Here is a 13613-nt window from a genome sequence, read left to right as displayed (position 1 = left end):
AGACGAGACAAGGGGCGCCTGGGTGGCTCAGTCGGTTAAAAGTCCGACCTCAGCTGAGGTCATGATCTCACGGTTTGTGGGTTCGAGCCCTGCGTCGGGCTCCGTGCTGACAGCTCAGGGCCTGCAGCCTGCTTTGGATTCTGTGTCTCCCTCTCTCTCTGCTCCTCTCCCGCTCATGTTCTGTCTCTCTCAGATATAAAAAATAAAACATAAAAAAAAATGTTTTTAAGGACTAGACAAAAATAGAAGAATATTTTCATAATCTTCAGACAGAGAAGGCCTGTATAGGCATTTGACAAAACCCAAAAGCACAAGGGAAAAGACTGGGAAAACTCATTAAATAAAGATTCAAAACATTAAACACCATAAAACTCTATAACATCTATATGGAAAAAAATACAGTGCATTAACAAATGACTAACTGCTATAAGCATTTAAATACGAGCTTTTGCAGATTATAAGAAGAAAAAAACAACAACCAAATTTAAACATGAGAAAAACATTTTCCAAGGAAGCTACTAAAAGAATCCAGTCTAACGATTAAAGAAGGTTTCCCTCCCCCCACCACTCCACCCCGTCAGATCAGGAAAGACAGGCAGACCCCAGAATCACAGCAAAGTTGTGAGGGAAACAAGCATTCTCAAACACTGCTGGTGGGAACGAACACACTTTGTGAGGGCAACACTGAAAATAACTATGAAAAGCGTACATGTACAGAGAAGGCCATTTCACACGTAGAAATGTATCCTCCAAAAAGATCCTGCACGTTGAAGGGGTCAGAATTTAAGTACCCACAGGACAGTAATAGCATATCAACCACAATGATAACGAAACGGACACACAAAAATAGGTGACAGCAGAAGGCTCGTCCTTATACTATGATGAGGAGTACAAGTGGGGGGAATGGGAAGGACAGAAAATCAACATTCTGAAATCTATCAAGATGGGAGGCAGGCAAAGCGTGGGCATCAATGGATGCTGAATCTAAGGGGAATTCTGAAGAGGAACAGGACTTTTTTACGTTCTCAAAGTGTCTTCCCCACACCCCTTGTTCGCTTACAAGGTAGAAAACAGTAAATAATTTCTCAGCACCCCTCTGTCTGGATGGTTCCCGGGGAGCTGGCAACGAGAGGAGCACGCGGGAGACTGAGAAGAAGCAAGGGAAGAGACGAGACAACACCTCAACTATGTGATCAACACAGCACGACCACGACCGAGGGGGACCAGGACCCCGCGCGCCCCTGCTGTGACGCCTCAAAGGGACACAACACGGCGCAAGGTGACAGTATACTCTGCCCAGGACACACAGCCGAGAATCTAATCGCGGAGTAGCATCGGACAGACCCAAACCGGGGACCATGTTCTAAAACGACTGACCTGCAGTCTTCAGCAATGTCAGGGCCATAAAGGGTTGATGATCCGGGTTCCAGATTAAAGGAAACTAAAGAAACGTGACAACTAAATGCGATGCTCAGCTCTGACCCCTACGCGGGCAGCGGGGAAGGACATCAAGGGAGCAACTGATGAAATGCTGTGCTGACAGCAGATGAGAGCGCGGCATCGATTTCCCGAATCTTGAAACCGTACTGAGGCTGGATAAGAAAACAACTTTGTTCTTGAACGTGCACATTCTGAAGTAACACGGGGGGAAACGGGCAAAATGTATATGCAAAGTCTCACGCGGTTCAGAAAACAAAAGTTCTACATAAATTTTCAAAAGAGAAAAATCATAAAGCAGATGCGGCAAAAATGTTCACAATACCTGGTGAGCCTGGAGAAAAGGTCAGGCAGGGTCCTCTGTGCTGCTTTTACAATTTTTCTGTAAGATTAATTTCAAAATAAAGGATTTAAATTTGTTTGCATGTTTAGTTTTTACTTTCGAGAGAGAGCGAGCGAGCACGAGGGGGAAGGGCAGAGAGGGCAGAGGATCCGAAGTGTATCCAATGTAGGGTTCAGACCCACGAACCTCGAGATCATGACCTGAGCTTAAATCGGACTCTTAAGGGACCGTAAAAGATTTACATTTTCAAAAGCGCACACCGTTGTACATGTAAGGACAGTCACTGGGGTATCATTTACAAGAGCCAAAAACTGGAAACGATCCCAATGCCTATCAATAGACACGTAAATACTACAAGTAAATACTATAAGAAACTTCTATACGATGCTGTTAATTAAAAGCTTGCATTAAAGCTACCTGAACGAATAGGGAAAGATAACTAAGATATTAAGTGAAAAGCTCAAGCTATAAACCGTATCTAATATTATCCCATTTGGTTTACAAAAAGTAAATATGTCAGTACAGGCATTTTTTTTTGTTTAGAAAAGGTGACAAATACATAACACACTGCTAACGATATAGCCTCTTTCGAGGTGGGACTGCAGGAGATTCCGCTGTGTAATAACACAGCCAGTAAAGGAGGGAGTTACGACTATGGGAACTACTGGAACGACGCAAAGACGAGGGACTCGCCTGGTCTCCGTGATGTACGTAGCACAGGGAGGCTCGCTAACAGAAAACAATGATCGCCCGTGTGACGACGACAGTGGCCCCCAAAGGAGAGAGCATGGTGAAGAACGAAGACACCAGGACGAAGCGTGTGACACAAAACGTTGTGGGTGCGAAGGGAGGAGGGAACCGGAAGAGGGCCACACACGGAGGGAGAGGAGACAAAAGGTGGGGGGGACCCTCATGCAAGGCAAGGCAGATAATGCCCCAAGCAAGTGAAAGGGGCCACCGTGTCCTACATGAAAGGAAGCCTGAGAAGCAGGCTGCTCTCGTGCGGGACTGCTGGCTGTCCCCCCACCCACCACCCGGGGCGGCCACAAATCCTGGCCCCGCGCCCCTCCGCCTGGAGGGTTCGCGGCGGCTTTGCAAGGAGAGGAGCTCCCGTGAGATCAGCAGGCACGAATGAAGGTAGAAGGTGGAACCCCAACAGAGGCTGGCCGCAGCCTTCCGACCTCCCAGATTGGGAGAACTGCACCCCTGCAGCCAGAGGAGCTAAGCCGGCCAGAGCTGCAGTCACCGCCAGGAGCCCTGAGAAGCGACCGTGCTGGCTCAGGCCTGCACCTTCTACACCAGCTTCTCCTCGCTCCGCAATGCGCAGCTGACTGCGTCCTACGCTCGCTATGCCTTAGAAAAGGGAATAGCTTCTGTCTTCCTGAATCAGCCCTGATTGGTTCGCCACTGGATTTAAGAAGACCACTGTTTACTTTTTTTTTAATTTTATTTTTTTTAATTTGCATCCGACTTAGGTAGCAGATAGCTTAACACTGATTTCAGGAGGAGATTCCTTAACGCCCCTTCCCCGTTTAGCCCACCCCCCTCCCGCAACCCCTCCCATAACCCTCAGTTTGTTCTCTGTATTTGTGAGTCTCGTATGTTTTGTCCCCCTCCCTGTTTTTATATTATTTTTGTTTCCCTTCCCTTATATTCATCTGTTCTGTCTCTTAAAGTCCTCCTATGAATGAAGTCATATGATATCTTTCTCTGACTAGTTTCGCTTAGCATAATACCCTCCAGTTCCATCCACGTAGTTGCAAAGGGCAAGATTTCCTTCTTTTTGATTGCCGAGTAATACTCCATTTATATATATACCCCATCTTTATCCATTCACCCATCGAGGGACATTCGGGCTCTTTCCATACTTTGGCTCTTGTCGATAGTGCTGCTATAAACACGGGAGTGCATGCGTCCCTTTGAAACAGCACACCTGTATCCCATGGATAAATGCCCAGTAGTGCAACTGCTGGGTCGTAGGGTAGTTCTATTCTTCGTTTTTTGAGTAACCTCCGTACTGTTTTCCAGAGTGGCTGCACCAGCCTGCATTCCCATGCCTCTGTTTACTTTTGAAAAGTCAGAGTATAATAAAGCAAAGGAACAGGACAACGAGACCAGGGGTTTTAGGTGGTGGTTGTTGTTGTCGTTAAGTAGTCCAGCATCAGTCACATCATTTTCTGAGCAGATGCCCACTAAATATTTGTTGACTGTTGAATGTGGAAGAATTTATTTCAAGGAGATGAGCAAGTAAAAGAAAGAAAAGAAGCATCAAGGTATTTCAAAGGTGCTTGGGTTGTTTTTAGTCGCGGTCTCTAGGACCCAAAGGATCCACGATCTTCTTGAATACCATTTCGACGTGGAAATAAAAGACAATTGTATATTCCAACCCTACTCATTATTGGCAAATCAGATTTAATTCTCACAAAACAATGCATATCCATTCTTCATAAAATCCCTAAAAAAGAAAGAGGAAACCAGGCCCCAAAAGCATTTCTTAATTTACTGAAGCATACGGACAAAATGACAACTCTTTTCTGTGTTGATGGGTAATACAAATACAGCCAAGTTATCTATGTAGGCAGGAAAAAAAAAAAAAAAAAAGATTATCACAACAGTAAAACAATGGATTAAAACAGAGAAATTGAGCTTACTGGGCTGTTCCAACCACGTTTAACGTAAACTATCCCTCCAAGGTCTCACGGTACCTGTGCCATGACCTTCCCGCGTAGAGGGCAGACAGAATGGAATGTCCATTGTTCTCATGTGCCGTCATAGGAAAGAATACAGATCTATAGCTCCTGAGAGAAAGTATGATGTAGTGCCTAACAATAAGCCAGAAATCAGAAATTCAGAGTAAAATTCAGATTCAGTTGTCTTTCAGAAGGCAAAAAAAAAAAAAAAAAAGTTATTCAACTCATGAGACGGAGGCACTAGGTCTCTGTTCACATCTCAGTGAGAATCTGACAAAGGAAATATTTCTAAAGAATTTTTGAGTTCCTCTGATACAAAGCGTAAGGCAAACAGGAATTTCAGAAGTGATCCATAAAATAAATTCTCTTCAATCTATTAACCCGGCCCAAAAAACTGGTAACAAACAGGATACTTTACAAAACTTTCAATTCCCATGAGAATGTTATAGTCAGTGCAAGGGGCCAAGTGTTCCAAACAGAAAAGTTCTTGAAACACACTTCTTAATACGGCAAGCATTTAATTTTTAATAGCCTTCAAATGCCTACCACTGAACCAGGTAGGAGAACTGAAAAGGGTAAGATTTGCTCCCTCCTGCCAAGGAACATGCAAATCAATGTCACTGGGGAGGCGAGAAATCTTCGTGAAGTAGTCAAATGGCACGCACGATGAGGTGCCACATGCCTGAGCACCAGAAGTCACAGAATCTGAGAACTTAGCCATTGAATCATTCATGAGTCAGCAAATACTTATGCAGAGCCTGAAACGTGCCAGATACCGTACGAAGCGGTGAGCACACGACAGGGAAAAATAACAGCAACACAAATGATAATAGCAGCTGTTTATTGATGTCTGTTCAGCAGACCATATACTTAAAACTCTAAATTACCTATTTAATCCCCCCAACAACCCTATGAGGTCAGCATTATAGAATATCTCCACTTTTCACATTAAATGATGAGGCCCTGAGAAGCGGAGTCACGTAGACCTGATTTTATTTCGGGCCCTAGCTCAGTCCCAACAAGCTCAGCAAACTCGGAACCTCAGTTTCCTTACTCTACAAAAGGATCACGCTCGAAGGATTAAGTGATACACTTACATAGGCACCAAAACAAAGTTAAGAGTCCATCAGATTCCAAATCCTGCTTTCTAGAACCGCAATACTATGTGAAGGGCCACGGGTGAGGTTACAAGTTTTCTGCTGCCCAGTAAAAGCTTTGGGCCTGAAGCTGGTTCAGACAGTAAGAAAATCTTTTATTCCACCGATCACAGCGACAGTGGGCACCCCAGAGCCTACGGCTGCGGCGCCTCGACGGTAAGGACCGTGCCGCTGTCCGTGGCTTCACCGTCTGCAGGCAGCACGACGGACGCCACCGTTCCAGGCGAAACACCATGGAGGAGAACAAGACTGTCTTCTCGTCCAGCCTCCCCACCCCCCACCGCCCCCGGCGTCCAGCGGACTGCCCCTGACCTCTCACTGGCCAGAACAGGTCACGTGCCCATTCTTGACCGAGTCCTCAACAAAAGGGGTAGATTCCCACAACGGGCATACACTAAGTATCAGCGACGGAATGAAGAGTTAACAGATGTATTGAAAGAGAACGAAAACAGCAAGCGTCTCCTACTGAATCCACAGGACACGGATGACAAGAGGAACAGGAGAATTCCAAGCGGGGACGGTGGGGAGCCCAAAACACAAATGGGTCTGTTCACTGGACAGTGAAGACCCCACTCGCATTAGAGAAACGTGGATCATACTCTGAAGGAAGTCTGATGTGCAAGTGAGCCTGGGAGTCACGAAACTACTCGTAAGCACCCCCGAGCCACTAAATTTAGAGGTAGCGTGTTACGCAGCAATAAATAACTGATGTACCGAATATCTACCCACACTCATCCCTGCACCTAATTCAAAATGCAACTAATCTCAGAGCGTAGTAAATAATACAGAGTTCTGGTACAGCATTCTGCTTCCTTTTCCAAATCATCTCCCCATTCTCACTCGTAAGTGAAAATAAACTAGTGTGAGCATACACAGGCCTTAGAGACTTTCCAAATTATTCTTCCTATTCACTCAACCAGGTTTGATGTAAAAGCTAATCTATCCGGGGGCGCCTGGGTGGCTCAGTCGGTTGAGCGTCCGACTCCGGCTCAGGTCATGATCTCACGGTTCCTGGGTTCAAGCCCCGGGTCGGGCTCTGTGCTGACAGCTCGGAGCCTGGAACCTGCTTCAGATTCTGTGTATCTCTCTCTCTCTCTCTCTCTCTGCTCCTCCCCTGCTGGTGCTCACTCACTTTCTCTCTCAAAAATAAATAAACTTCATGAAAAAAAAAAAAAAAAAAAAAAAGCTCATCTATCCTCTGACCTGAAAATCCTGGAAAGTTCCAAGGAAATCACTTCGATTTCATCTACAATAGCTCCTCTGCTACTCCTAAGAAACTTCTAGTTTCAGTAGCCTTGAAAATGACCAGAGCAGAGAGGAGGACATCACACGTCTACCACCAAGTCCTATTTTGAGGAGCACCAGGGTGCCTCCCGGGCCGAGAAGGACAAGGGCCAGTCACCGCGCCTGCCATAATAGGGTCTGGGAGGACTCAACTGAGAAGCTACCAGGAGCAGACCTTCACTCCACAGGGCGCACTCCCGGGAGAGCAGCACTGGCATCATCTCTCACACCAATCCAGAACAAGAACTGGTTCTCACCCGGTTCTGGTCGGCAGCGGACAAAAGTTACCTGGGTACCTCGGTGGACCAGATGGTGGCGTCTCAGTTACTCGGAGGACAAACAGGCCCCCAGAGACGGTCTCTGCAGAAGCAGGAAAGAGGGACACGGGCGGAGGAAGCGGACAGGGCCGGGACTACGGGGAGGCAAGCCGGGGCCCCAGGACACGAGACTCGAGGAGGCCCTCCCTCTCGGCATCACGCCACGCGACGGCTGACCCCAAACCTGCACCGGCACAGGGGGGGAGTGGTTCCTCGGGTCCCGCGTCCTGGGCCTCACCCCCGTCCAGTCCTGGACGTGACCGATGCCAACACTTGCCATCTGCCCAACGTGGGCGTTCATTACACAGTCTTAAAGGCCTTTCCGTTGGGCGCGGCTGAGCAGGTGGGAGGTTACTCTTCCTCTAATTTGGAGGGAAGGACATGAGAAGGAGCATGAATTCTGCCGGAACGCGGAAGACACCTCCAGACAGGAGGCAGTTTGAGCAAGGAGTATACAGAATCTTCTGCTTTGAGATTAAAAAACAAATTCCTAGAAAAGCACACTAAAAAAAAAAAAAAGCATACTAAGTTGAGTAGGAAAAGTTTTCCATAGGCCTTACATTATGTGGGCGTGGGAGGGAGCAAGGAAGTAGACGATATCATGAAATTTTAGACCTAATATTGTATGATACAATGCCAACATGAGTATCTTTAATTTTGATTTTCTTTCACAACTGAACATAGACACAGCTACCTTAAATCAAATAAGCATTTGATTGAAGCGAAGGAGTCATCATATTTTTCACTCGTAGGAGTATCTTCCATTTTTTAGCATTCATTTTTATAAAATAACAACCAACTTATCTAAAATTTTATAATTATGAAAACAGTGCTTTATAGGCAATCACAGCTACGACACCAAAACAGAACAGTTGTCAGGGAGCACCCACATGCAGCTAAAACTGTGTGTCAGATAACCTGCATTCGGCATATGAAGGCAGATCCCATGGCGCCCTGGAATGGGAGTCATTTGGAAACAGAACTGGCAAAATCGAGCACGCCCCTGCACCCTGTTCCGAGAAAAATACCTTGTTCTATGTAAGAGCCTCCAGCCCTGAGCTATCAGGGGAATGAAGGCAACTGAAAGAAAAGACTGCAATCCTACACCAGCCTTCCCCGCCCCAGTGCCCCACGCACATTACAAGCAGCCTCGTAGCCCGTGTCACCTCCAAACCCCTGGCAGGGATGCAGCACCGGGGACATTTCCCACACTTGGGACGTTTCCCACACTTGGGATCATCTCTTTGGCTACACAACACATCTGAATAATTGAGCAGGTTAGTCATTTCTATGCGTCTCTGGAGAAAGTCCGAGTTACCAGAGATTCTAAATTCTGACATAAAGAGGAATTCAAAACTGAGTAATGATAAATGAGTAAACAACAACGACGAAATCATAACATATCAGAAGCTCTGATACGACTAAAGCAGGGAAAACTTTTCCTTGACTCTCTTAAGGTCCCTGGCTGGGTCCAAAAATTAAATTGACAAAGACAGGGGTGCCTGAGTGGCTCAGTCGGTTAAGCATCTGACTTTCGCTCAGGTCATGATCTCGTAGTTCGTGGGTTCGAGCCCCACATCGGGCTCTCTGCTGACAGCTCAGAGCCTGGAGCCTGCTTCAGATTCTGTGTCTCCTCTCTCTCTGCCCCTCCCCCTGCTTGCACTTTGTCTCTCTCTCTCTCTTTCTGTGTCTGTCAAAAATAAATAAACTTTAAAAAAATAAATTGACAAAGACAAATTAACAGAAGAGAAACACAGAAATGTATGTAATAGGTTTTATGCGACACGGAAGCCTTCCTAAGGAAATGACGAGCCAAAGAGGTGGTTACCCTTGTGTCTGTTTACGCTAGGTCTGATGAAGAGTGGACAACGGTTGAGGAATATGACAGACTAAGGAGTGTGCCATATTTGGGGGCAGTATGTCCTGAACCCCATCAGATCCAAAGAATATTCATAGGTTTAACTGCTAATACCGATAAATAACAATGAGAATAAATTATGCAATCTCAAGAAATTACCCAAAAAATGAGAAACAAAGCAGAAGGAAGGAATGAATAAAGATAAAAGCAAAAACTACTGAATTAGAAAAAGACGACTTAATAAGAATAAATTCAACAGCTGGTTGCTTTAAGAAGAAATACCCAAATAGCTGAGCAATTAGCTAACCTAAACTAGGATAAAAAAATGGAAAAGCACAAATACACGAAGTAATAAATGAGAACAGGAAAACCACCACAGATGTAGTAGAAAGGAAAAGAACATTAAGGGATTATCTTGTCCAATAAATTTGAAACACTGATGATTTTCCAGGAAAATATAAATACTGAACTGATCCCTGAAGACAGGGACAAAAACCTGATCAGCCATACCGCTATGAAAACGGTTATGCGAGAACTAACCCTTCAGGAAAAGCAGATCGAATACATACAGGAAGTCACAACTGTGAACCTTACCACACTGCAAGGAACACCCAATTCCAGCGATACTGCACCATGGAAAGGAACGAAAGTTTCCATATTGATTTTAGGAAGTCAGTGTACCACTGAGACCGAAATCTAATAAAGGGAGCATCAAAAGAGAGGAAGAAAAAAATGAGATGACTCTCGTGAATATTACTGTACAAGTCCTAAATAAAGTATTAGAAAACAATCCGGCAATACCCTTTTTAAATGACTGAGTGGGCTTTATATCAAAATTCAAAATTAATAAAATTCATTAAGTTATCAATAAATTTCACTGTGTTATTAGCTTAAAACACAAAGTATCTCTACACAGTGAAAAGGCGTGTGGCAAGATTCAAAATGTATATTTAAAGTGTATCAAAGAATACAGAGACAAATGAACATCTATGTGTACAATACCAAGATTTAAGGAACGAAGATTTAAACACACAAAGAATATGAATATCTCTTTTTTAATATGTATATATATATATTGACATTTATTTATTTTTGAGAGACAGAGAGAGACAGAGCACAAGCGTGGGAGGCGCAGAGAGAGAGGGAGACACAGAATCCGGAGCAGGCACCAGGCTCTGAGTCAGCTGTCGGCAAAGGGGCTCGAACTCACGAACGGCAAGATCGTGACCTGAGCCGAGGTCAGATGCTCAACCGACTGAGCCACCCACGCACCCCAAGAATATGAATCTCTTTGAGGACAGACCCTCACATACCCTTCCCTTTCCAGGCAATTACTTTCCTTATGTCAGGGTGGATCATTTGTTTTTACATCTTGACCGCACACATATGTATCCACAAATGCTATAAACTCTAGTTTTGTGGGTTTTTTAAAAAATTTACATGAATATACACTTCTGAAACTTGCTTTTTTCTCTAAACACTGTCATCAAGATTTATCTATGTTGATATATGTAAGAAGAGTCTAGCTCATTTATTTTAACTGCTGTATAGCATTCTATTACATAACTAAACCATAAAAGTTGTTCATTACAATCCCCTATTGATGGACATTTGGATTGTTGCCAACTTTCTGCTTTTTCAAATCATGCTACAATGAACTCACTTGTACATATGCCCTCCTCTAGGGCATGCAAATGGAACCCTGGACTTAGAGGAGTGCAAATGTTTAAGCAGACATACGTTGCCAACTGCTCTCCTTAGTGATATTATCGGCTCACATTTCTTTTTTTTTTTTTTTTTTTTAATGTTTGTTTATTTGAGAGAGAGAGAGAGAGAGAGACAAAGACAGAGCGGGAGCGGGAGAGGAGCAGAGAGAGAGGGAGACGCAGAATCCGAAGCAGGCTCCAGGCTCTGAGCTGTCAGTGCAGAGCCTGACACGGGGCTCGAACTCATGAACCATGACATCATGACCTGAGCTGAAGTCTGACGCTCAACCAACTGAGCCACCCAGGTGCCCCAGCTCACATTTCTATCAGCAGTGATAAAAGCTCCGAAGTCCCACATCCTCTCCATATCTGATGTTATCCTGACTTATTAACTTTAGTAAATCTGATGAAAATGAGATGGTAGTTCGTTGGGAGTTTTACTCTTGTGTTTCGCTTATTACTAGTGAGATCAAGATTTCTCCATACATTTGGGGTGTCTGGGTGGTTCAGTCAGTTGACCATCTGACTTCGCCTCAGGTCATGATCTCACAGTTTGTGGGTTCAAACCCCGTGTCAGGCACTGTGCTGACAGCTCAGAGCCTGGAGCCTGCCCTGCTTTGGATTCTGTCTCTCTCTCTCTCTCTCTCTCTGCCCCTCCCCTGCTTGTGCTCTGTCTCTCTCTCTCTCTCTCTCAAAAATAAATGTTAAAGAAAATTTTTTTTAAATACTAACTTTCTATGGTTATATGCAACGCTGTCCCTCCTACCCTTTTGTCTTTTAAATTTGTAACTTTCGCCATGTCAAGTTTTTTCTGTAGTCAGATGTATGAACCTTTTCTTAAACAGTCTGGACTTCTTAACCCCTGCTACTGAGTCACACAGACACGCATCTACCTAATTTTCTAGTAGCTTAAAATCTGTTTTTCCACATTGATAAATCCACAAATTTTTGTGTATGAAAAGCACAGGAATCTGAATTGGATTTTTTGATATGGATGGCCTATTGGGCCAGCACCATTTCTTGAGTAATCTATTTGTGCCCACTGATTTCACAATTTCCTAATATAAAATAAAGTCTACAAGTCAGTAATAGCAAAAAAAAAAAATAAAGAATATGAAGACTTGGGGTGCCTGGCTAGCCCAGTCGGTGGAGTGTGCAACTCTTGATTTTAGGGTTGTAAGTTCAAGCCCCAATTGGGTATAGAGATTACTTAAAAATAAAATCCTTAAAAAAAAAAAAAAGAATATAAAGACTTGGTTCACAAAAGAGGAGAAATAAATGGCTTTTAAGTAAGTGACATAATGTTCTATCTCACTCATAAAGGTGGAAAATGCTATTTCACTGTCGTTTTAATTTGCATCTCTCTTATCAGTAAAAAATACCAAATGTTTTGAAACATAATGGTTGGCAAAGGTGTGGGGAAAAGTCACTAATTAGAAAGTTGCCGGGAGCAGAAACGGGTACCTCAACGGACAGCAACCTATCAAAATCGTAAATGCAAATCCGATGACCCAGCCTTTTCACTCCTAGAAATTCACTTGCATTAAAGAAACTTAACACACATTAGTGTCAGGGAAGCACTGTTGTAATAGAAAAACAAAACCTGGGAGAAACTTAAACGTCCGTCAATGAAGCGATGGTTCCAAAAGGTTCAGTACACCCACAAAATAGAGTGTTAAGAGGCAGGTTATACGCAACAGCATGGAACAACCTCCAAGACCTACTAAGAGGAAAACACGGAGCGGCAGTACAATTGTGTCAAAAAATAAAAAGCTAAGATATTCGGAGAACCATACATGTGCCCACATAGGCTTTTGCAAAGAATACCTCTGGAAGAATACACAAGAAACTGGTAATTTGGAGAGAGATATGGGGCACCGAGAGGGGTGGGAAGGAGGTTGACTTTTCACTATCTTTTTGCTCTTGAATTGTGTAACATGTAATTACCTATTCAAAACATGAGAAAAATTGAAAAATAAAGGGAAAAAATTGCTAACTGATCCTGACTTGCTAAAGTAATGAAGCATCTTCCGCCTCTTACTAGGATGGGGAAAGAGGATTTCATTTACCCCCTAAAGACAGAACCATAACAACAGTGGAACTGCAGAGCCTAGGAGAGAGAGCAAAGACAGGGCAGGTGATGGAATTTTTCAAATAAATGAATAAAGAAGCAAACGAAGTCAGAAGGCTAACACCGAAGACTGTGAACCTATCTACCTCAAGGTGTTTTGGTAAGAATTAAATGAGATAAGGCATGTGGAGAGCCTAGAAGAGTGCCTAGCTCATAGTAAACACTACAAATATAAGATCATTATTATGTCATCTAGGTCACATTCATACAAGTGTATACCAACCTCCAGTTACCAGCAGGTGATATATGCTGTGCTGGGAAACATACCAAAAAATCTTCATTCCAACCTTCAGTGAATTTATAATTTAGCAGGAGAGACAGGAAACATGCATATATACTTATATACACATATAATCGTTCCTAAAAGTGAAACACATTGCATCTTCAGATATTTCTTGTTTGGGATACGTACTAATGACCTTTTGATTTCTGAAGAGTGACAAACTAGCTTAGTGTACTGTATAACTTCAAAGCCTGTGGTCAAATGCTGGCTCCTTATCTTCTAGTTAAACCTGTTTTCTTATCTATAGGGGGATATTACCTATCCTGCTAAGAGCGCTGATATAAAAAACAGACATACAGACCAAAGGAACAGAAAACAAAGCCCAGAAATAAATCCTTGTGCGTATGGTCAAAGGATCTTCAATAAGGGTGCCAAGGCTACACAACAGGAAAAGGGTAGTCTCTTCA

General features: G+C 43.7%; 1 protein-coding gene across 3 annotated transcripts in view; it reads right to left on the bottom strand.

Moving 5' to 3' along the window:
• The window catches only part of WWC2 (WW and C2 domain containing 2), a 208383-nt gene that overhangs the window by 175990 nt on the left and 18780 nt on the right, over positions 1 to 13613 (bottom strand). The window contains exon 1 of one of the 3 annotated variants that reach the window (XM_045452614.1): positions 9681 to 9736. The exons of the other annotated variants lie outside the window; for them this stretch is intronic. Within the exon in view, the coding sequence (XP_045308570.1) occupies positions 9681 to 9721 (41 nt within the window). The 5' untranslated portion in view covers positions 9722 to 9736. Of the gene's footprint in view, positions 1 to 9680; positions 9737 to 13613 lie in introns of those variants that run through there. 3 annotated transcript variants of the gene reach the window in all.

This window comes from Leopardus geoffroyi, chromosome B1 (assembly GCF_018350155.1).
Source record: "Leopardus geoffroyi isolate Oge1 chromosome B1, O.geoffroyi_Oge1_pat1.0, whole genome shotgun sequence".
NCBI classification, from domain to species: Eukaryota; Metazoa; Chordata; class Mammalia; order Carnivora; family Felidae; genus Leopardus; species Leopardus geoffroyi.
The sequence above is the reverse complement of the archived record's forward strand: the minus strand, read 5'-3'. Positions and strand labels throughout refer to the sequence as shown.